This window comes from Vitis riparia, chromosome 4 (assembly GCF_004353265.1).
Source record: "Vitis riparia cultivar Riparia Gloire de Montpellier isolate 1030 chromosome 4, EGFV_Vit.rip_1.0, whole genome shotgun sequence".
NCBI lineage: Eukaryota > Viridiplantae > Streptophyta > Magnoliopsida > Vitales > Vitaceae > Vitis > Vitis riparia.
The window spans coordinates 8,699,925-8,725,495 of NC_048434.1; the positions used below are offsets into that span (position 1 = coordinate 8,699,925).

A 25,571-nucleotide genomic window follows, 5' to 3' on the forward strand; every position below is an offset into this window, starting at 1 on the left:
TTTCTCTATTCATCCTCCATAGCCAGACCGGGTAGTTGTTCCCCCACTTGTTCTCTCCCCTTTTTCCCGTCCCCCCCTTCCCCCCCTAATTTAGTATCTTTTCCATTCATCCTCCACAATCGGGTCGAGTAGCTGTTCTCTCCCCATTTTTCTGAGTTTCCCCATATTTTCTTCTCTTCTCCATACTCGACTTTTCTCCAGGTACTTGTGTTTTTCGCTCATCTCCATCAACTGTTATTTTCAGGTGTTTTCAGTTGTCTTCGTGTATTGTTGGATGTTTTCGGTTGTTGGGCGTTTTCGGGTGAGATATTCTAGCTATTTCGTGTGGCATCTTTCCGAGTTCTCTCTTTTCTCTGTATCTTCCTTTGTTTATGTCCATATTTAATTTTCATATTTAGGGTTTTTTCGGGTTTTGAAGTAAAGAATGCGATATTCCTGCTCCCCTTCTTCTCTTCATAACCCTTGTATTTTCTTCATATTTGATATTTTGTTTAAGAGGTGTAAGGGGTGTTTTCAGGTTCTAAATTTTGTGATTTGAAGACTCGAATTGAAGACGTAGTTGGAAGAAGAAGAAGACGATGTGTAGCACTAAGAGAAAGAAAGGTGAAAAGGACACAATTTTTTTTTTTAATCAAAAGGTGGTTGTGTCATAATTATTTGTCGAGTTCTATATTAAGAAAAAAAATGTGAGTATTGATGATGTGTTTTACAATATTGTATCCTTAAATTTCATGTGTTTTATTGGATTTATGGATTGATCACATTAATGAAAAACAATGTGGTTAGATCCATAATTGAACATTAAAAAAAATTTATATGCTAATTTTGTCACCAATTAAAATGTAGAGAGATTCAGGGAGGATTTTGTAGTGGTAATGATATTTGTATTTTATTTGGTATTTGATTGATTGTAGTAAGATATGAATATAAAATTTATTGAAATGTGAAAAAAACTTATGTTGAGATAATGTGGTGGTGAAAGTATGTTTGATTTATTATATCTGAAATCATATTATAAAAATCAACTTAAATGATTTGATTTAATTTTTAGGAGCGAATGCGATGGTGTTGAAGTTGTTAGAAATCCAAAGAGGCCTATCATAGCTTGGATACATTACTAGTAAGGGAAATAAAAATATGTAAAAGAATATATTTTTTTATGTATTTTTTTTTGTTGTTGTTATAGTTATATTTGTTTGAAATTGTTTTGTAGTAACAATCGATTAGCCATGATCAAAGAGAAGGATAAATGATGATGTAAGGAGTAACATTGTTGTGGCTAATATAATTACATTTTAAAATTAGAATTTAAAGTAAGTGACCAATTAATGTAGTTGAGGAAAAAAATGGGCAAGAAGTGGAATGCACTTTCAAAAGTAGAAAAAGAAGATTTCATGGCAAAGTCAAAAGAAAGTTTAAAACAATATTCACTACAAAAGGGTGTGGGTCCAAAGGTAATTGTGCCATTTGATTCGTCCCAGACGGGTGTCATCAACAAAATTTATAAACCTATTTCACCATACACTAGAGTAGCATAGCTAGCATAGTATAGTGGCTCTAGGATCATCCACAAGGATGGGTTTTCATGGAAAATTGATATTAGTCAAGGTACTGAAATGGGGCTTTTCCTTTTGAAAGTTAGCTTTAAAAGAAAATGTAATTGTGGGTGGAAAAGGTAGATTTTAAGTTAACCAAACAAAAATAGTAACTAAAATTAATTTCAAAGAAAAGGGTTTCTTGGAGTTTTAGGCCACTAGGTTCAGGTTCCTTAGGCAAAGGGGGAAATTCCCAATCTTCTCTTCGCGTTGGGGATAATAACATAAAGGATGGTTATCTCCCGAACCGGTTTTATATTTAGCAATTAAGATTTGATCCAAAGGTTTCTTGAGAATTGGTGATTGCTTCCCATTAATGGCTTCAACCACTAAAGACTTTCACTTTGAACCACCTTCCAATGGATCGTAAATGATAACTAATAGACATCCATGGATCTAGTAATAAACATCCATGGAATCCGAAAAGCTTACCAAGTATGGGCCATTCAAGGTGATTCTCAGGGATTTAAAGCTAAACCTTGAAATAAAAACCATTGATGGTTAACAACTACTATCGTTTAAAGCAAGGACAACTCCCACCTTTGCACTCAGGTCCTTCACCTAACTTCCATCACTCCAAGAAACTTAAAATCTAGCCACTCATCCCCTAAGAAATCATCCTCAGAGGTTGTTTGGCTAGCAAGAAAAGTGAAAACAAAATGAGAAGGAAAGGCAGAGCAAAAGCTTTGTATATTTCTTACTACGGGAAATTTTTACAAGTGTTTAATAAAAACATCCATCGTAATATCACACATATCTCTCCTTATATATCTCTGCTACCTAAAAAATATATAAAAAGATATAAAAGAAAATATCTAGGTTGGTTACAAGGAGAAACTAGGAAATTACACAAAATATCTGAAGATAAAAATCTAACGGGGTCGATGCACAAATATCTGGAGATTACACAGGAAGATTTCGCATACCATGCAAAGTTTCGCATGGTATGCGAAATTCCTTCATGGCTGCATCTTGGTTTCCCATGGTGTGTGAAATTTTGCACAAGGTGCGAAATTTCTTTCACTCATTCATGCTCTCTGTCCTGCAGCTATTGAAGCTCCTCTTGATTTCACATGCTATGCGAAAATTTCGCATAGCCATGCGAAATTGCTGGTTGCTAGATTTCTTCTCTAATTCTCTTCCTTGCATACTTGATTGGCTTGGCAAAGGGCTATGAAGCTCCAAAGCTTGAATTCTTCATGTAATTGAGCTTCAACTTGCTTTGCCATGGACTACACAAAGTTCTCCCTCATTCTTGGCTTGTTTTAATGATAAAAAAGCTACCAAAAACACCAAAACTTGCCAAAAACTGATTAGTAACACTTGCAAGGGTCTTTAATGTGCCAATTGAGTTAAAAGGTATTAACTACTACTCAAAAGTGTTTAAAACAGTTAATTTCAAGCTATAAAAGAACACTTTTTGAGTAGTAATCAACTACTAAGAAGGAGGGTAAATTGGTAGTGGACAAAACTAAGCCCAAATACTATATAGATCCCAAACTATAATTTTGAGGTCTTATATATTTTGATTGATTCAATCAAATCAATTTTTCCTTCTTCATTACCTCTATAAGAGAATTAGTATAGATTTGATATATCAACAACTTTTCAATTGGTGTGGGTGTGTGTAGAGACACCAAATTGGCTTTTCAATCAACATAAGGGACATAAGATAGATGTGGAAAATTACTTACAGAGATTATCTCAATATTTGAAAATGTACAAAGCACAAGTCTATCAGACTAATAATCCATTACATATGAAAGAAGCATGCATGGTTTTACCTATCTTGGGACCTAGCTCCCCACAAGTCTTATAGTGACCAACACCATATATTTCTAGATGTATAAAGCTTTTTTTCACACACCAAAAATTAGTTTTTTGATTCTTTTTATACCAAATCCCAAGGTTTTAGTGGTGTCAGACTAGGAAAACAAATGACATTCTCTAAATTTATGAAGCTTGTTTTCATACACCCAAAATGAGTTTTTCAATTCTTTTTTAAACCAAATCCCTAGGTTTTTAGTGGTGTCAAACTTGGAAAATAAAGTTTAGAAAAACACAATATTTTCATAATTAATTTCCCATCTTTTCATGTGATTTTGTTCACTTACATATTGATGGCCACTACTGTGTATGAAGTCGAATGATGTCCGCATGATAGGAATGGGGGATCATTGCTGGAATAGGCAAGACAACTCTAGCAAAACTAGGATTCAAAAAAATTGATGACCAATTTGAACTTGTCATCTTTCTTTCCATTGTTTCTGAAGTAGAGGACAACCATCTATTACTTCAATTAGGAAGATAACTTCTTGTAGATATACTAGGGGAAAATATTGCACTTATAAGCAATATTGACGAAGACACTAATGAGATAAAGCACAGGTTCTGCTCAATAAAGGTTCTAGTGATTCTTGATGATGCTAATGATATGACTCAAATCAATTCCTTTGTTGGAAACCATCAATGGTTTGGTTCACTTACAAAGTTGCTTATCTATATGATTTTAAGCATTTTGTGCTTCATTTATCCCTTGTTATTGGTTTAAATAGGTTCATTACACTTAGGAGGCTGTTAAATGATTTCCAGAAAAAATAAAAATCCAAAAATACTAAAAAAATTAGGAAGAGTATGAAGACTATGAGGAATCCTCAACTTCTTCGTACCTTTCCCATTCTCAACTTCTTTGAACTTTTTAAAAATTTTGGGTTCATTATATGGTTTGGATATTGTTTAAATAGGTTCATTACACTTAGGAGGTGGTCAAATTATTTTCGAAAAAATCAAAATCTAAAAATACTAAAAAATTAGCAAGGGTACGAAGAATGTGAGGAATCCTCATATTCTTCGTACCCTTCCCATTCTCCACTTCATGCAACTTTTTAAAATTTTTGGGGACTTCATATGCCTTGGATATTGTTTAAATAGGTTCATTATGCTTAGGAGGTTGTCAAATGATTTCCTGAAAAATCAAAATCCAAAAATACTAAAAAATTAGTAAGAGTACGAAGAATGTGAGGAATCCTCATATTCTTTGCACCCTTCCCATTATCTAAATATTTAAACTTTTTAAAATTTTTGGGGGCTTTATATGGCTTGGATATTGTTTAAATAGGTACATTACACTTAGGAGGTGGTTAAATGATTTTTGGAAAAATCAAAATAAAAAAATACTAAAAAAATTAGCAAGAGTACGAAGAATGTGAGGAATCCTCACATTCTTCATACCCTTCCCATTCTCCACTTCTGTGAACTTTTTTAAAATTTTAGGAACTTCATATGCCTTGGAAATTCTTTAAATATGTTCATTTCACTTAAGAGTTGGTAAAATTATTTCCTGTAAAAATCAAAATCCAAAAATACTAAAAAATTAGCAAGGGTACGAAGAATGTGAAGAATCCTCACATTCTTCATACCCTTCCCATTCTCAACTTCTTTGAACTTTTTAAAAATTTTGGGGACTTCATATGGCTTGGATATTGTTTAAATAGGTTCATTATACTTAGGAGGTGGTAAAATGATTCATAGAAAAATCAAAAGGTAAATATACTAAAAAATTAGCAAGGGTACGAAGAATGTGAGGAATCCTCACATTCTTCATACCCTTCCCATTCTCCACTTCTTTGAACTTTTTAAAAATTTTGGGGACTTCATAGGGCTTGGGTATTGTTTAAATAGGTTCATTACAATTAGGAGGTGGTCAAATGATTTCCGGAAAAATAAAAAAAAATATTAAAAAATTAGCAAGGGTATGAAGATTGTGAGGAATCCTCACATTCTCTACTTCTTTGAACTTTTTTAATATTTTGAGGACTTCATATGGCTTGGATATTGTTTAAATAGGTTCATTACACTTCGGAGGTGGTGAAATTATTTTTGAAAAAGTCAAAATCCAAAAATACTAAATAATTATCATGGGTACGATGAATGTGAGAAATCCTCACATTTTTTGTACCCTCTCCATTTTCCACTTCTTTTACGTTTTGAAAAAAAATTTGGGACTTGATATGACTTGAATATTGTTTAAATAGGTTCGTTACATTTAAGAGGTATTCTAATGTTTCCCGGAAAAATCAAAATCCAAAAATACTAAAAAAACTTGCAATGGTACGAAGAATGTGAGGAATCATCACATTCTTCATACCCTTCCCATTCTCCACTTCTTTGAACTTTTTAAAAATTTTGGGGACTTCAGATGGCTTGATTACTATTTAAATAGGTTCATTACACCGAGGAGGTAGTCAAATGATTTCTGGAAAAATCAAAATCTAAAAATACTAAAAAAATTAACAAGGGTATGAAGAATGTGTGGAATCCTCACATTCTTCGTATCTTTCCCATTCTCCACTTCTTTGAACTTTTTAAAAACATTTGGGTACTTCATATGGCTTGGATATTGTTTAAATTGGTTCATTACAATTAGGAGGTGATCAAATGATTTCCGGAAAAATCAAAATAAAAAAATATTAAAAAATTAGCAAGGGTACGAAGATTGTGAGGAATGCTCACATTCTTCGTACCCTTCCCATTCTTTACTTCTTTGAACTTTTTTAATATTTTGGGGACTTCATATGGCTTGAATATTGTTTAAATAGGTTCATTACACTTAGGAGGTGGTGAAATTATTTCCGAAAAAGTCAAAATCCAAAAATATTAAATAATTACCAAGGGTACGAAAAATGTGAGAAATCCTCACATTTTTTGTACCCTCTCCATTCTCCACTTCTTTGAAGTTTTCAAAAAATTTTGGGATTTAATATGACTTGGATATTGTTTAAATAGGTTCATTACACTAAGGAGGTGTTGAAATGTTGCCCGAAAAAATCGAAAATCGAAAAATACTAAAAAAATTAGTAGTGGTATAAAGAATGTGAGGAATCCTCACATTCTTCGTAGCCTTCCTATTCTTTACTTCTTTGAACTTTTTAGAAATTTTGGGGACTTTAGATGGCTTGGATACTGTTTAAATAGGTTCATTACATTGAGGAGGTGGTCAAATGATTTCTAAAAAAATGAAAATCTAAAAATACTAAAAAATTAGCAAGGGTACGAAGAATGTGAGGAATCCTGACATTCTTTGTACCCTTCCCATTCTCCACTTTGAACTTTTTTAAAATTTTGAGGACTTTATATGGCTTGGATATTATTTAAATAGGTTCATTACACTTAGGTGGTGGTCAAATGATTTCCGAAAAAAATCAAAATCTAAAAATATTAAAAATTAGCAAGGGTACGAAGAATGTGAGGAATCCTCACATTCTTTGTACCCTTCTCATTCTCCACTCCTTTGAACTTTTTTTAAATTTTGGGGACTTCATTAGTAAGGGTACGAAGAATGTGAGGAATCCTCACAATGACCAATTATATTGCTTTTCACACTTCAAATATTCATCCAATTTTGTCAACAAATTATTTGATGTTAAAATAATTTAAATTTACTTTTCCTTAATTTATAAATTATATCACGAAATTATTTTGATTTTTTTTTTGTTTATTTTAAATTTAATTTTTGTCTTTACCTCTTGGGTTTAATCACTTTATATTACAAAAATAAATAAACTACAATTTATTTTTCCAAAATTCTTTTTATTTTTCTGTTTCATAAAAAAATTCCCAAAACGAAATAATTACATTAAACATGATTTTATAATTGGTCATTGTAATAGATGTTAACAATGTGTGTTGCATGGGATTAATTCCCATGGCAACCGGTTGGGTAGCCTGAATAATTGGTTTTCTTTAATTTTTTATTTATTTTGCATGCCATGTGTCTTAATCCTTTTAGCCTAAAAAAGTGGGTATGGTACGTACCAAAAAGTGATTTTCGGTACCGTAGCATAACTCTTCTTTCTATCAATATTTAAAAACCCATTTTTCCAATAATTCTCCTTGTGAATGGAAATTAACTTGTTATATGCAAATGATAGATAGAGATTTGAGAAAATACTATTTGGAAAGAAGTTACATCAAGATAGATAATTGTGGCTTTGAACCTTCCTTAGTGGAATAATATCAAATTTACTAGCTAATTAGTGATGACAATGTATTGAATTGTTTAACTTTTTTTATAAACCAAGACAATAGTATTCATACAACTCCTTCATGGAATTCATTGATTCTCATGATTGTGTTCATTTTAGACCTAAACAACTTCTAGTTTTTTTATGATACTCTAGAAAATTTAAGTCTTTAAACTTCTCATAAAAAAGATCTTATTTCACACTCATATAGGTGATTCCTATTAAGAGTATCTTATCACACTTCATTTGGTTTTTCAAGTTGTACGATTCATTAAAAACAAAGCTTAATCTAGTTCACATTGTAGATAACACTACTTCATTATAGGAATAGGTAGGAGATTATCTCTCTAATGCTTGTCTTAGGCATTCATGACTTAGTTGTCCATTTGAACTTATATTTTAGGATCTCTAGTTAACTAGGTTAAGTTACCATTATAATGACTCTTGGTCATAGGCTTTAATCACATTCCCTTTGATGAACAATTATTTTGATCTCTTGACAAAACTTTAATAAGTGGATCCAAAAGGTTGTCCTTTGATTTAATATAATCAATGAAAATTACCCCATTTGAAAGTAACTGCCTTATTGTGTCATATCTTCAATGTATATGATGAAAGTGACCATCGTATATGCTATTTTATGTCATTCTAATAGATGATTTATTATCATAATGAAGCTTATAACAAGGATAAGTTTTGGCCAACATGGTATATCCTTCTGCTTTATCAAATTCCATTGTGGATCTAGTAATACATGTTTGTTTTGAAGACTTCCATGATACATCTCCTCTTCCTATTGTGAATACATATCCATTAGTTGATTTGGTATCCTTTCTATCAAATATCCAGTTTGCATCTCTAGATTCTCTAGTATAGTCAAATATCTTATTTAATGAAATCCATAATTTAGAGTATATCTTAGGTACTAAGAACACTAATTATTTCCTTTCAATGATTTTTTCCTAGATTGTTTGTATATCTATTCAATTTATTGAATGCATAAGTTTTGTTTAGTCATGTTATTTCATGACATACACTAGACTGCCTAATTATACGAGAATATTCTAATTGAGATATATTTTGACTACTATTTTTAGCTAAGTGTAGATTTATGTTTGTTATTGTCTTTGTTGGACTATATTCCTATTTATAAATTTTTTAAGCATTTTCTAAATGTGATACAATTGAGATGATGCTAGTCCACTAGATGTCTTAAATATTTTAATTTCTAATATGGCATATGCTATACCCATATCTTTCATATCAAAATGATTGATTAACATATTTTTGGAAGCTATAATAATGTGTTTTATTACTTCCTAAAATTGGAATATCATCCATGTACAAACATACTATTACATGACCATTTGGTGTTCTCTTAGCATAGACACATTTATCACATTCATTAATCTTGAAGCGACATGACATTGAAATGTTGTCAAACTTCTTCTCATACCATTATTTTGGTACTTGTTTTAATCCATATACAGATTTAACAAGCTTGCACACCCTTTTCTCTTATATAGGATCAACAAACCTTTATTATATAAAGTATAACATTAGCATAATTTTTTCAATTTCAAATTAGCCTATGATATTCTTGTTAACATAATGAGATAAAAAAATTCTAGAATGCTCACAACCATCTCTCATTGAATGTGAACTAGATCATTATAACTAATTTAAAATTTTAATTGTTTTTTAAAGAAAGCAATATTCCTTAAAAAAAACACTATTAGCCCAAGGGTTTTCGTAATCACGATTTGATGATAACAAATTATGGTTAGTTTGCTAATGAGTAAAAATTAAGATAAGTTTCGAGTACTAATCAAGAAATTCAAATGGAAAAGCAAGATAATCATCAAATGATTAAAGAAGTGCAAGATGGAGTGTGCATGAAGGTTATTCAAGCTTAGAAATCCTATGTAAGATGTTCACTTAGGTGCACTTAGAAGTTCAAATTCATCCATGCATCATTTTCATACTTTGTTTTAAGCTTTAAAAGTAATGTTTTTATAAACTTGAGTTCAAATTTAAAACCTTAGGAAAAAAACCTCTCAACTAGTTTTTAGAAAAGTGATTAAAGTTATTGTCTAAGTGTTAGAAAAAATTGAAATAAAAAAGGATAGGTTTTTGACTAAAACTAATCAGCCAAGAGCTAACTTAACTAGTTAGGGAATAGATTGATCGATTACCTTTTCCCGATTGAGGCCCGGTCAAAGGGTGCACCAAATCTTCTCTTTCTTCTAGGAGGATTGTTTTCTTAGTTAAAGGAAACCCTTTCCAGGTTGAGGAGCACCTCTTCCATAGTGAGGTTTGGTGAAGCCCACAACAATCACCTACCAAATAATATATAATGACCAACAACTAGTCAATTGGTCTATCGAAGCTTGATCAAGAAAGGCTTGTTGGAGAACTTTTTGGTGTCCGAGGTTGGAAACCTATAAATAGAGAGTTCCCATTCATTTATTGCATAAAGAATACTTGCATTTAACTTCTTACCTACTAGTTTTTTCACATTTAAATATCTCTTTCTTTCTTAATACATTAAATCTCTCACTTGCAAGCTCATCTAGTGCACCCTTGTTGTTCATTCTAACTTCTTTTCATTCGCTCATTAATTGTGCTAGGATTGAGTGATCTTAAATTCTCATTTATTAAAGTAAGGTTGATGTTAAGCTTCAAGTTTGAGGATAAAACTGGAAAGATTGCTTGTAGTGTTCATTGGAGCCAAGGAATCCAATTATAAAAACTTGGGAGCTTGGTTGAAGTTTCAACTTAGTGGAATCCTTACTCGATAGGAGCTTGAGGAGAGTAGACATAAGTGGAATGCGCTAAATCACTATAAAATCAGTGTTTGCAATCTCCCTATCCCCACCCCCCCTTCTTGGGTGTTTTTAGTAAATTAATTAACCTTATTTCACAAACACCATAATAATAAGAAGAATATATATATATATATATATATATATATATATATATATATATATATATAAGTCCAATTCAAAAATATTGGACAAGAAAACATTAACCCACATAAACAATTGATATGAAAATAAAAATGGTATGCATTAAAAAATATAAGTAGTCCATGAATTCAATAACTCTATAACCAAAATTGTTTTAATGAATAGGATAGCCCCTTGAGCTGAAGTGCACTTTTGTATTTGCACGTTTAGGCTTACATTTTTGGATTAGACCTGCACTTTTAGGCAACCTTTTTTGTTTTTGCATGCTTGAGCATGCACTTTTAGACGGTCCAATTTTGGGTTTGAATGCTTAAGTCTACACTTTTGGATTGGACCTACACTTCTAGGTAGTCCATTTTTGTGTTTGAATGCTTAAGCCTACACTTTTGGATTGGTCCTGCACTTTTAAGCAGTCCATTTTTGTGTTTGCAAGCTAAGGCCTATACTTTTAGATTGAACCTGAACTTTTGGACAATTATTATTATTATAAACAATAAAAAAACTTTAATTAATGGAAACAAATATTTATTTATTTCAAATAAATAAATATAAATAGAGACAAAAACAAGCATGATCTAACTATGATACCGATGTAAGATAAAAATCAAAACTATAATCCAAATAAATACCTACAAAAGATCTTTGTAACTTGAATTATTGATCTTAGTAACAGATTCTAGGTGTAGATGGGCACCATGAAGAACTTCATCAAGAAAAAATAGAAGAGATATGAAGAAACTCAAACCTTCTGAAGAAAAGATTGTTAAGTTTAGAGCTTGCCATTTATAGGCAACTTTATTAGTAAAAAATAAGAATTTCAAATTGAATGGATAACTATTTTCATTCTATTTTTAAACAATTTAATTCAAAAACAAATTTTGAATTTCATGTATCTATTTATTCATCTTCCTTTTATTTAACCCACACGATGATGAATTTAAAAGAAGAAATTAAATTCTAACCATGTAATTATTGGTTTCTAATTATGTGTATTTGTTAAGAAAAATATAACAATTTTCTAGGTTAAGTTTCATTTATTACTTATTAGGTGTTATGTGATTCATTTTTTATTTATGGAATTGTGATTGAATTATGTAATAATTATTCAGATTAATTATTTATTTTTTAGAATTTCAATTTTTTTTAAAAAAACATAAATTCTAACTTGAATTTTTCAAAATTATTTGAAATCATGGGTTTTATTGGATATTTAGATGACTATGAATTATGTTTTAAAATCATAATTTGAGAAATTTCATGGGAATTTATCATAGTAATTAATTTATTTTTGTTTTATTAGTTGGATTTAAAAAGTTATGGTAAATTTATTTCTAATTCAAATTTTATTATTTTAGTATTTATTTTTTCATTCTAAATCAAAGATGTATAAAAATATATAAAGTTTAATTATATTGAGAATTAGATGAGTTTTAAGGCAAAAATATTGACAATTGTCCCTCCTTTAAGAGGTTTTTCATGGTATATACAGTGTCACCTAATTGATATATCTTTGGTTTATAATTGCTTTGGTGAGGTTGTTGTGATTGTGATGGAGTAAATTGGATTGATCTAGCAAAAAACTAGTTATTCTACTTATGCAGTTAACTATCCTTCACATCTTTTCTTTATCCCCTACTTATTCCTCATCTCAACAGCTATCGCGACGAGTATGAGACTAGATACGATTCTATGCATAACTCGACACCGAATCCGTAATACTCGGTTGGAACGACTGAGATTCCAAGTTAACTAGGTTGAATCGGTTGAGTTACAAAAAAAATTCTAATTCAAATCAAATATATTTTTCTTTCTTTTGAATCAGAATAGAGAGATAAAAAATTAAAAAAAAAAAATCATAGATTCACGCAAATGTTTCAATAATGGGTGAAATCCGCGATTCTAAGATTTTCAGTTTCAACCCGTCAATCTTGTCTCATGAAGATTAAAGAAGAAGAAGAAGAAGAAGAAGAAATATTCAAGTTTAACCCAATCATGACTTCCTTTGAAGTCTATAAGAGGAGAGATTAGATGGATGAGAGCTCGATTACCTCACCACATTCGATGGAGTGTGGGAGTTTTGGTGCCGACTGGTGACTCATCAACGCGTGATTTGAGTGGACTGAAAATTACATTCCTTCTTTGATGATGGCGACAACAACGACGACCACTGGGGGAGAGCTTTGGGGGAGAACATCTTTTGTGGGTTTGCAGTCGGGTGGTTGTTAACCATATTTGGTAAAGTAAAATTGTAATTAACAAGAGATTTAATGGTAATAAGATAGATGTTATAAAATGCATTCTTATGTTGATCAACTTTATAAGCATGTATTTATATGATAGATTTTGCTTACATTTGAATCATTTTTAATTTATTATACCATATAAATTTTTTGTCTTTTAATATTCTAAATTATATTAAAAATTAATAATTATTTAAAACAAACATTTTTAAAAGAACAAGTAATTTAATAACACATTTATATTAGGAAATCAATAATTATATTTGTATGTTATAAAAATTATATTTATATTTGAATCATTTTTAATCTATTATATCGAATAATTTTTTTACCTTATAATATGGTAAAATTAAATTACATTAGGAAATAAAAAGATGTTAACTATAAGATAATTTTTTTTTATTAATTTTTTGAGCTGATCTAATTATACTTATTTATGATAACTTACATAATTTTTTTTTATAATTTTTTGAACTTTTTAATTATCTTATTTTGTGTATTATCCGATACCGAGCCGAGACGTTGAGATCGATACTCCTCGGAATCCTTCAAGTCAATAACCGATATCACTATTTTGAACCATGGTTTAGGAGTCAGCTCTTTTAAAGGTGTCCAAGCTGGGAAATGGTATATATATATTTATTTATTTATTTTTAAATTTCCTCTGGTCAGTCTCCTTGCATTAACAAACAGAGAAAAAGAAAAAGAGGAAAAAAGAAAATACCCATATTCCTTTTCTCATACTTTCTCTCTCTTAAGTACAATTAATTAATCTAACATACGATATACGATCAATGCCCTACCAAGACGCCAAGTGAATCTTATTTCCAGTTTCTTTTCTCTGATTGGAACTCAAGTTCAACACTTGGATCTCAGACCCTGATATTTTATCTAAAGTTCATGAGTTTCATAGACCTTGTGCTTCATCATCTGGACTATCCAATACAATATTACATGAATTCAAAGATATTGAACCCTCAATTCCATGCTTATCACATGGAGGTTATCTAGTGTTTTGTCGAAAAATTAATATTCCAAGTTGATGCGTCTACGGTTTACACTAGGCTTTTCAGTCTTTGAGTTTTGACTGTCTCTGCCTGAAATGCGGGAAATGCAGGGAAATATTTGCTCTCATGGTTGTACATTTGGGACAAAAATAACCTCAAACTCTGCCAAATGCTGCCATCAAGAGCTGGAAATGTTGAAATTTCCTACCAGCTTATACGCGGTTCTCATGCCAGAAGCTGGAGATAAAGATTGATAGAGATTCAACCCCATATCATACTACAACTAAGCACCTCCACTAGTTATGAAGATTGAAGAAATAGTCTATTTTTGACGCGACAAGGAAGCTATGACACGAGTTTCCATGAAGGATACCTATGATTTTTTGTTATAAGCTACCCTTTGTTTCTTAATTATCAAAGAAACAATAGCTAATACTTTATTATATCACATTGTATTTTTTGAAGTCTTGATTAAAATGACAAGACTATTGTTTAATCGCCTGTTGGTTTGATAGGATTGACTGCGACTTTCTTTAGAAATTTGTTGTGAAAGGAGCATCATCTTCTTTATGGTTTGTAGAATGATGTGAGTCCCACAAAAGATACTTTGATTTGGTCAAGGTAACTGAATTCAACATGAGAAATCTTATCTAGTTGTACAGTTCCCACTCTTACGGACCACGCTAAATCTGATATTATATGGCTGCTTTTGCTTCTAGGACATGCAAGTTATATGGATATTTGGTGCAATCGTTATGGACTCCGAACGTCTCCAATAAGAACTCTTCAAAGTTACAACTTTACATGGTTAATCTAAATTTATAAATCATGAAGTAGTTGAAATATTTAGAGTTTTAGAATCATGTTGGGAAGAAAGAAAAGAAGAAAATGATTACCCTTTAATCTTTGACAATAATTAGAGTTTCTTTTTTTTTTTTGTGAAATATATTGGAATAAATTCAGTTCGAATTAAATTTGAATGAAGATGAATGTTATTAAATATTTAATATATTTTTTTTGTTTGAATTTGATTTATATCTAAATAAGGTTTAACATTATTGGGTGTTTAGACAATTTATTTTTTAGCAATGTCTAAATACTATTAAATGGTGAGTTGTATATTTTTATTCATGTTTGCATACTGTTAAGTGTTAATTAATTCTATTTATTTTTACATATTAAAATATTTATAACAATTATTATTATGTTTCCTTTTATTTTACATAATTCATATAAAATATTTAAAAAATATCAAAGAAATTGGTCATTGAATAATAATTAAGATTTTTATATTTTAAAATGAATTAAAAATTGGTAACTAAATGATAATTAGGATTTTTAATTGTATTTGATTGTTAAGAAAATATTAGAATTTTTTAGACTAAGTTTTATAAATACTCATTCATTTATACCTTGTGTTATTCAAATTAATGAATTTGTGATTAAAAGGTGGAGTTCTTCACTTTGTAACATTGATCTTAAGGATAACAATGATACACTTAACTTAGATATGAAATAATTAAATCAACCAACATGGTCCTACTTGCATAGTCTAAGAGTTAAAATATAAGTGGTATGTTACCCTTAGCTTGGGGTTAAATAAGACAAGATCAAATCAATTTGAGAGGGTCTTTACCCGGTAATAAAATCATGACCTACCCAATATATGATTGATTCTTATGAATGCTAAATTGATACTTCACAAAAGATATGTAGTCCTTAAAGTTCTATATTTTGCTAAATTGATCATATAATTTATTTTATGGTGAATGCTAAATTATTAATGCATGTTTAATTTCTATATAACAATCATGTTGTATAATTCAGTCACTTTCATTTTTACAAGTAATAAATTGATCACATCTAACAATGTGGATTACAAAAGAAATCTAGACATAGTTCTCACATATGAAGAATTAAAATGGGTAACTTATGAATTTACTTCAAATGCCATACTGCGGATCAAAAGGTTAAGTGTATCATACTTTGGTCTTTAGATAACATGTTGCAACATCAACATGTGTCTTATGCCATGACATATGATATTCTCTTCAGTCTACAAGAGATCTTTGGGGACAAGGGTATCCTAGTGTTCAATGGTGTATCCATGATATATACACATATATAACGCCTTTGCATGATTGGAATTTGACTGTGAGCTGATGTTTGCCCGAGGATGAATAGGGCAAATAACAGTGATGTATTTTCATTTGGAGACAGAATCACAGAAGGATCAATCAACAATACAAGACATACTTATCTAAAGTAGTAAACAAGGGGGAAAAAAGGAAACAAAAAACCATTTACAGTAAACAACATAATCCCAAAACAGAAAAGAAAAAGTAAATCAAAATTCAGGATCAGAAAGAACAGTCAGATACTAAGAATACTCTGGTGAACTACATTTACCTCAAAGCCAATACTGAAACAAGAAATAACCCATGAAAGACAATGTATGTAACATGAGGAACATTGCCATCAAACAACATACCCACATCAGGCAAAGAGTTCGTTCATCAAAATGTTTCGGAAAAGAAAATTACGAAGAAGGGCGTACAGATATTACCTTTACATCTTGGGGCTCATTGTGTATGAAAATGAAATAACCTAGAACAAGACCAAAGGGGATTCCAACGCCAAACCCAATAATTCCCAGCAAAGCACTGACGAATCCCATTTTCTCGGAACCCAAACAGACCAGGAAAGAAAATGGGAATTGGAAACGAACAAATTAACAAGAAAATAAAACCAGAAAGAAAAAGAAAAAAGCGATGTAACAGGTAAAAACAGGCAATACAATGTAACACTAGGATCATGAACACTAGCCTCTCATGAACACTAGGATCATGGCCCTCTCAGACTTCTATGCCTCTCATGGGCACTACAAGACTAGGCTGGTTCTGGAAATCAGAGATTCCAAAAGAGATGTTGTGGGTGCAGCTGCAGCAGGTACTCTCGTTTCATAAAACTTAGAATATTTGTCCATCCATTATTGAGAAATATGGAAGCAAAAGTTTAAACTTGCCCTTTTATTTTCAAATATATGAGCAGACACAGGTGTGGGAGATGTTGGGATTTTATCGGTTCAGAGTTTCCAAAAATAGGATCTATCAATTAGATGAGGGACTGATCATTAACTGTGGAAATAATTTGACCACCTCATACCTTTAAGATATAATATGATTTCATTTTTTCTATAGAGGAATTATTTCTTTAATTTCTTCATAATTGCAAATTAACTTTTCTATAGTAAAATTACATTATCTTGAAATATGAATAGTAAAAATTTTGCTATTTAATTATAATGTTATTATGGAATTATTGTGAATAGTATTGTTTTTGTGGCCATTTTAGAGAAGCATGGGAAGTTACCAAAAGTGACGCGTATGACCTATTATGGTATTAAGAAATAATGAGATGTAGAGTGGAAGGTTTATAAAAAAAAATAATAATGTTTTCTCCAAGAAAATCTCTAACATATATGATCCACCTTTCTGGTATAACAAGAAGATCGATAATTTTTTCACGAATTCTAGAAATCATGGTAGAAATTGAATGAAACTTTAGAATCATTAAATTTTAATTATTGTGAAATTCAGCTCTAGATTTATTACAAAATGAGGAAGTTCAAGTCATCATAGGACCAGCAACCTCCATGCAGGCCAACTTTGTGATTGGTCTCGGAGATGAGGCTCATGTGCCCATCATTTCATGTTCTGCAACTAGTCCTTCTCTTTCTTCCGTCCGGAGTAGATATTTTGTCCGAGCCACACTGAATGACTCAGCTCAAGTACCAGCTATAAGGGCAATTGTCCAAGCCTTTGGGTGGAGAGAAGTGGTGCTCATTTACTTGGACAACGAGTACGGAATTGGAGTTATACCATATCTTACTGATGCCTTGCAAGAGATTGACACCCGTATCTCCTACAGGAGCGTCATTCATCCATTAGCCACTGATGATCAAATCCTCGAAGAGCTTTACAAGTTGATGACGATGCCAACCAGAGTTTTCATTGTACACGTGCTTACACCTCTAGGCCCTCGGCTTTTCACCAGAGCGAATGAGATTGGAATGATGAAAGAAGGTTATGTTTGGATTCTAACTGATGGGTTAACTGATATCTTGAGTACTTTGGATCCATCTGTCATTGATTCAATGCAAGGAGTGTTGGGCGTGAAGCCTCATGTTCCAAGATCGAAAGAGCTTGAAAGTTTTAAAATCAGATGGAAAAGGAAAATCCAACAAGAATATCCAACCAATGAAAGCTTTGAGCTGAACATTTTTGGACTCTGGGCTTATGATGCTGCTTCTGGGCTAGTCATGGCAGTTGAAAAACTTGGGCCAACAAACTTCAGCTTCCAAAAGTCTAATACTCACAGAAATTCAACCGATCTTGATACTGTAGGAGTCTCCCAAATTGGTCCAAGTCTTCTCCAATCACTGTTAAGTACTAGATTTAAGGGCTTCAGTGGACACTTTCAAATTTTGAACAGGCAACTACGTTCATCAGCTTTTCAGGTAGTCAATGTGATCGGCAAAGGGGAAAGAGGGGTTGGATTTTGGACACCAGAGAATGGAACTGTAAGAAAGTTACATTCTACTTCCAAGGCCAATCTAGGAACAATCGTATGGCCAGGAGAATCTCCCTCCGTTCCTAAAGGTTGGGTCCTTCCCACCAATAAGAAGAAGATGAGAATAGGAGTACCAGTCACCAAGGGTTTTGGTGAATTCGTAAAGGTGACACGAGATCCTAGCACTAACGCAACGGAGGTCACTGGATTTTCCATAGCAGTCTTCGATGCAGTGATGGCAGCATTACCATATGCTGTTCCTTATGAGTACAGTCCCTTCCAGACGCCCGATGGCGATCCAGCGGGTGATTACAACGATTTGATATATCAAGTATATCTCCAGGTCAGTTAATCGAACTCTTTACCTTTCCTGGTGCATAGTGGTAACTCTAGGTTTAGCTTCAATTATGATGGAGTTTGTCAAAATAAAAACCAAACCTGCAGCATATTTTCCCGTAATACATAACAGAATGCCCCATTGTTTATTGTGAACAGAAGTATGATGCTGTGGTGGGAGATACTACTATTCTAGCGAACAGGTCCTTGTATGTAGACTTTACACTACCGCACACAGAATCTGGGGTGTCAATGATCGTGCCCATCGTAGATGGAAGAAGAAAAAATGCATGGGTTTTCTTGAAGCCACTTACTTGGGACCTTTGGGTGACAAGCTCTTGTTTCTTTGTATTCATTGGCTTTGTGATTTGGGTTCTTGAACATCGAGTAAATAAAGATTTCAGAGGGCCTCGTTCACATCAAGTTGGCACTATCTTCTGGTTTTCATTCTCAACATTGATGTTTGCTCAGAGTAATTTCTCTTCCACCTCCTTGAATTTTATCCAGCAATTTATCTACTCTTGTAATATTCAAATACTCGTGATACGAGGCATATTGATCACATCTCAAACACAATCGAAACTAACTTCTAGTATGGCCTGCTTGCTTGTTTCCCATTATTACAACGTCTATTAATATATGGACATTCCATACAGTATGCAAGTAAATTTCAGGGTAATTTTTATGTTTAAGAAATTATATATATTTGTCTTTATATTGATTTTCTGGAGTTGATTTTTCCATTTCACTCTTAAATTTTGTTAACAGAGGAGAGAATTGTCAACAACTTGGCTCGGTTTGTGGTGATCATATGGCTTTTTGTGGTGCTGATTCTTAGGTCCCTCCTCTTCCATATGGAGAAAATTTAAAGCCATGGTGACACGCTTTGACCACAAAGATCTTAGGTCCCATACTTTTAGAAAAAGTGATCAACTTCAAGACAAGCGGCATCAAATCCATGGATGCAGCTACACCAACTTCCCTCCAAGTCCATCGAGCCTTTTGATCCCAACCCACAGCAATTTTGCTTTCTTCGGAGAACAAGGAACACCTTCTTCTGGACATGCTGATCCAGTCGGTCCAAATCGGCGGATGTCTCCACATATATTGTTTGAATGTGAGCTTGCTAATATAAATCACGAGCAAACAAGACCGCCTGTAATTGAATAACCGATCGATCAACTCGGTTTTCCTGTGGTCCTTATGCCGGTGGCACCATTACCCACAATCATGAATTAAAAAAAAAAAAAAATGTTGTTGTGCTATAGCCCTACGCATTTCAGTTAAATGATTGTTCAATGCCAACTATTTGCTATGAACAATAAATTCTGTCAAATTTACGAATTTATTGTTGCCTAACGCAACAGGTCAACTTCTTGTGCTTTACAGGCAAAAAAAAAAAAAAAAAAAAATCAATATTTGTGGTTGACATTGCTTCCCCACACACAACATCTTGATCAATGGAGGGAATGTAAAGACATATATTCATTTTCAAGGTTATTCTTTAGTGTAGTTCTTTTGTTCCTGTTTGAAAAGCTTACGGTATGATATATGTGGTAAAACTATAATTATAAGATTTTTTGGGAGGTATGTGATGATAGTGAAGGGCTCTCCCCTCTTGTACCATTCTTTTAATATAATGGATTTCCTTTTTTTCTAATTATGGTTTTTTTGGTCAAAAGTTTTTCAAGTAAATTTATATGTTCTTTTTTTTTATTTTTTTTTATTGCCTATTCTCATTATTGTGTAACATAATTCATTAATTCTGAATTATGTAATTTTTTGTGAGAATAAATAATTTTTATTTAAAAAATAATTTAAAAATTATCATTTTCATTCCAAGGGTAGCCACATATCATCATAAACCTACTAAATTCCATGCGTCCGAATGCAGAAGATGATAGGTCTATCACCATGCGAGTACTGCCAACTGCCACCTAACACTAGTGAATATTATTGGAATTCAACTACATGCTACAGGCGATGAATAGCTCCATGGAGTTCATCAAGAAAACCTCTCTCTTATGACTTTACTGGGTCAAATGCTACCGCAAGAAGCAAGCTAAAATGTGTGTTTCCATGGAAGAACTTTTATAAGGATACATTCTTATCATGATTTCATCATTATATATAAGTTCCGTTTTCTTATTTAATTAGTATTTTAAAAGATTCAATCTTTGACCGGCCAAGAAGTGGTGGTTGGGTTTTGTATTCACAACTATGCATCTGGGTCTTGTTACAGTGCCTTCGCTTCTAGGCTTCTGATTCTTGCTTTTCCAAATTCTAGGACCTATAAATGAACTGTATTCTGCATTATTGTGAACCATCAAGAATCCGAAATGTAGTTCAAAAATGAGAAAGGACCTTGCTCAACTGGGGTTCTTCTTTTTCTCTCTCTCCCTATGGAGACTCTTTATAGAAATGGCCATGGCGCAGAACACAACAATCCCAGTTAATGTGGGACTGGTCCTTGACTTTGATACATCGCTAGGAAAGATGGGTCTGATCTGCATCCCCATGGTCCTCGCAGATTTCTATGCCTCTCATGGTAACTACAAGACTAGTCACGTTCTGAAGACTAGAGACTCCAGAAGAGATGTTGTTGGTGCAGCTGCAGCAGGTACTCTTATCTCTGTTCTTCTCGCTCTCTCACAGTAGTAATTAAGTTTTATTTAGTGTTGTTATCTGACCTAACCTATTAGAGTTTCTTCATATAAATATACCTTATTATGTTAAAACAAACACACACCTTAAATTGTTCTTATCATCATTCTTCTGTGTATTAATAATGCTCTTAAGAATTAATAATACTCTTAAGAGTCTAACTCTTATTTGAAGTTGAATCATGGTGTTGACCGCATCCCTCAAAATGTTGAAGACTGAACTAAGGGCTATGAGGTACCATGTCATGGATGTGAAGACAATGTAGGAGGTGTTGATCTTTGCAAGACCTCTAGGAGAAGCATCTAGTCTAGGTAAATCTGTGTACTTGTTCTTTTAGAACTAATAGATTTGCTCTATGATCAATTAAATTCATGAATTTTACATTTATAAAGTTTGTAGTATATTCTATATGTGGTTTTCCATATACATCACATGTCCCTTGTATGATCGAATTTTATTTTGATATTTGATTATCACATATTCATTACAAAATATAAATTAATGAGAAAAGAAAAATCAAAATTTTTAGTTTAAAGCCCAAGGCTTCTTATTTGCCTCTTTCTAAGTAGTTTTAAGAATCAAGATATATAAGAAGTTTCAAATTATATTAATTCAATTCACTAATACTATTGTGAAGAAGATAGTCAAGCATAAGAAGTGACATTGTATGCTCTAATTGCTTGTGTTTTATTGGCTTGATTGACCATAAAATGGGGATTTTTTTTTTTTTTAATCAAGTTGTATTTTTAAAATTTGGTTTCATCTCTAAAGTCATCTATTAATTAAATAAATAAATAGAACTCAATGTGACAAAGTATAAATTAGTTTTTAATTCAAACTTTGCTTAATCCATTGATTAAAAGTAAACTTCGATACAACTTTCAAATAGTAGAATTAAGGAGGTCATTTTCTACAAACACAAGTAGCACTTGTCATTGTCCATATGCTCTCTCTTTTTCAATACTTTTTTCTTTTGAAAGAGAAATAATTTCGATTATTGCTATTGTTTTAACTTCATCATTTTGGTATTTGAATGACACAAGCAACTAGCTTCTTAGGTACCAGAGGTAACTATTCCATCTCAACAATTACAAAATATTAATGAAATACATGTAAAAAAGAAAAACGAAAAAAGAAAAAAGAAAAAAGAAAAATAATGAGAATAAAAAACGAATGCAAGTAATTTTTTTCAACCTCATTAGTGTCCTTTCATTATCATTTATTTAGGGTTCATCCCTACAAATTTCCAAGTTAATTTGAACATATAAATCTCTTTTAGTTTTCTCATATATTTGATATCATCTATACGCAGAGGCCACGAAATTCTGTTAAGGGAGGGGAGGGGATACCTTAGTTATCATTTAGCAAATTAATTAATTTTAGACATTAGTTATGATTAGTGATCAAATTAACTACCGAAGAATTGGTCAAAAAAATGTTTAAACTTTTATTAAAACTTGTATATAAAGCATTTAAAGAAACTTATCAAGAGAATTTAAAAAACAAAAATAGCAACAAATTTTACTAGAAAATGTTCAACACAAAAAGGCCCTTCCCCCCCTTCATTTTTCTTAATTTTGCTATGTTTCTTAGTTGGAGTAGTTGCATGCATGGCTGACATTTTCTTAGTGAAATAAAATGATAGATTCATCTCAGATTTCCTATATTTCTACTGATCTATCTATACATACGCAGTACTCAAAATAAAAAATTAATATGGGACTTTGAGGAAACAAACAAACCTCCTCTTTGGGGTGGTTAATTGCTTACTTGTTTTGGACACAGGTTCATCTGTATCTATCATAAAAAACTTCTGTTTGAAAAAAGAATCCTCTCCACTTGGTTTGAAAGAAGATAAAGGAAAAGGGCAAATGCTGAATTTTCCTCCGCTCAAGTTGTATTTTCTGGTGGGCTTTCAACATGAGAATAACAAGAAAATCAAAAGCTTTAATTTCTTGTGACCCCTTTAATTTATAGTCTCAAGATGGATGAAATGATATAAATATTCTCCGTCTCATCCCTTTCTTTCTCCTTTTTGTTTAGGTGTAATGAGTGAAGCAAAGCACTAATTTGTATTTTTTTTCCTTATCAGTCAATGCTCTTACACCTAATGACATACGAGACCCGTTAGATTCCAAGACCAAGACATTACTTGCATCATAAGTTTTTGGGAGCCATGCATATGCTAAAATTGAGAGAGAGAGAGAGAGAGAGAGAGAGAGAGAGAGAACTACTCTTATTTAATGCTTATTAATTAGGATTTAGACCCATTGGAGTCATAGCATGTGTGGGTAGAAAAAGACAAAATTCCAAGATGACGTCCTTTCACTATAAGTTGCTCAGTCTTATCTTCAAGACAGCGAATTGTAAGAAAATATTTGCCTTACATTTGGTACAAACATAATCTAAATGCATGCCAAGCACTACCATCAAACGCTGGTAACTTCGAAATATCTTGTAGCTAACTGCCAAAGATGTGAACTTCTACATGTTCCATAATATTTCCAACAACACATGATTTCATGGCGAAGCTGAGTATTGGAACTCAAATCAGTAGAATACAAGAAAAATAATATTGAATAGTAAAGCTTGAATTAACCTTTTGACCCTACATAGAACATGTTTGGGATTGAGCTCTCCACTGAGCTTGCAATGATTGAACCTATAGTTATTTTTTAATTAGGTTTCATTAGCCAATGAAAAGGAAAAACATGTGATTGTAATTGAGAGGAGATTTTATTAGTGAGTGAAAAAAAAAAAAAAAAGTGTGCAACCATAATCCAAAGCAGAATGAGAGCTTTTATTATTATAACCTTTTTATCTTCATTTAATTAATGAATTTTAAAGTGTTGGTGTATTTAGTGAATATAAAGACTACATTAGTAACCAAACTACATAAAATTTGTTTTGTTTTGTTTTTCTTATTTCAGCTCGTATGTGTTGAGGTTTAAAGACTGAAGGTAAGGTTAATTTTTATTAGTAGGAAGAGGCTATCATATGGGTTGCCACGAAGCTTCATACAAAGGTATTATCATAATTGTCTCTCTCAATTAATAAATGTCAACTGATGGCTATGACACCGTCTAAAGAACTAAGAAACCACTAGAAAGGTAAACACATAGAGTAGAAGCACGATCTGATTTATGAGATAATTCAAAAGGGTGATATATTAGTTAAGAAGATACTTTCTGCAAATAACTTGGTGGATCCCTTCACCTTGCAATTTGACAAGTCATAAGAGGTTCGTGCATAATATCTTGCTAGAAAGTTGGAAACTTAGGAGAAAAACAGCCATTGAAAGTCTGAAAAACAACTCTTGGATTCTAGGAATCTACATGAATGCTTGAGTGACTAGATTAGTGCTTGAGTGTCTCAACCGATTGAGTGGTATTGGACTTAAGCACTGAAAACTACATCCAAAGGCTCGACTCATAGAGTTGTGCATCCAATGGCTTGATCGATCAAGCTATGTATCTAGCATGACAAAAGTTGCATCTAACACCCTTGGAAAATTTTTGGTGCTCAAGCGCTCATGACGGTTGATGTTGTAGGGAACCCCATATCTCTCCATTTCCTATCCAAGATTAAGTTAGGTGCATGAAAATCTTCCTAAGGCTTTCTAAATCCTATTCACAACGGAAAAATAACATTTTAAAAACTAAATAGGATTTAGAATGTGCAACAAAAAACGATACCTAAGATTTAGACATTCCCAAATATGTAAGAAATAAACTTGAATCCAAAGGTTTCTAAATATTAAAATTTAATTTTGCTTTTGAAAATTTAACTAAAATATTTTTTAAAGTGATTGATTCAATTTTTATATTTAAATAGTTGAATGTACAAGGTTTCTACATTTTTGTTATGAAATTCATTTTATTATATAAAATTAATCACCAAATTTATATTTGTCTTAGATAATTATAATGCAGAAAATGCTATTAATCTTTACTTATTCCACAATTTATTATTTCCTCATATTGTTACGGAATAAATTAGTGAATGCCAATAATTCTTTTTTGTACTAATAATGTAAGTTAATTAAGTTACAAAATATTATAAGAACATACTTGCCTCAACATATATGATAATTAAAAGTTTTTTTTTACAATAATATAAAATTTGGGCCCAAAAATTATAATAACAGTTTATTGGCTAGAAAGGT

At 31.8% G+C, this 25,571-nt stretch overlaps 1 protein-coding gene and 1 pseudogene across 1 annotated transcript; both read left to right on the forward strand.

The window, feature by feature from the left end:
* Positions 1 to 16,680: 16,680 nt before the first annotated feature.
* LOC117912392 overlaps positions 16,681 to 25,571 on the forward strand; it is an 11,089-nt pseudogene continuing 2,198 nt past the window's right edge.
* On the forward strand, positions 20,836 to 21,699 carry LOC117912391 (glutamate receptor 2.6-like). Its single transcript, XM_034826960.1, has 2 exons — positions 20,836 to 21,362; positions 21,581 to 21,699. The coding sequence occupies exons 1-2, from the start codon at positions 21,095 to 21,097 to the stop codon at positions 21,595 to 21,597; spliced, it is 285 nt and encodes a 94-aa protein (XP_034682851.1). The 5' UTR covers positions 20,836 to 21,094; the 3' UTR covers positions 21,598 to 21,699.

Coding starts and splice junctions, on each gene's coding strand:
- LOC117912391 (XM_034826960.1), top strand. CDS start 21,095: ATGAGAAAGGACCTTGCTCAACTGGGGTTCTTCTTTTTCTCTCTCTCC.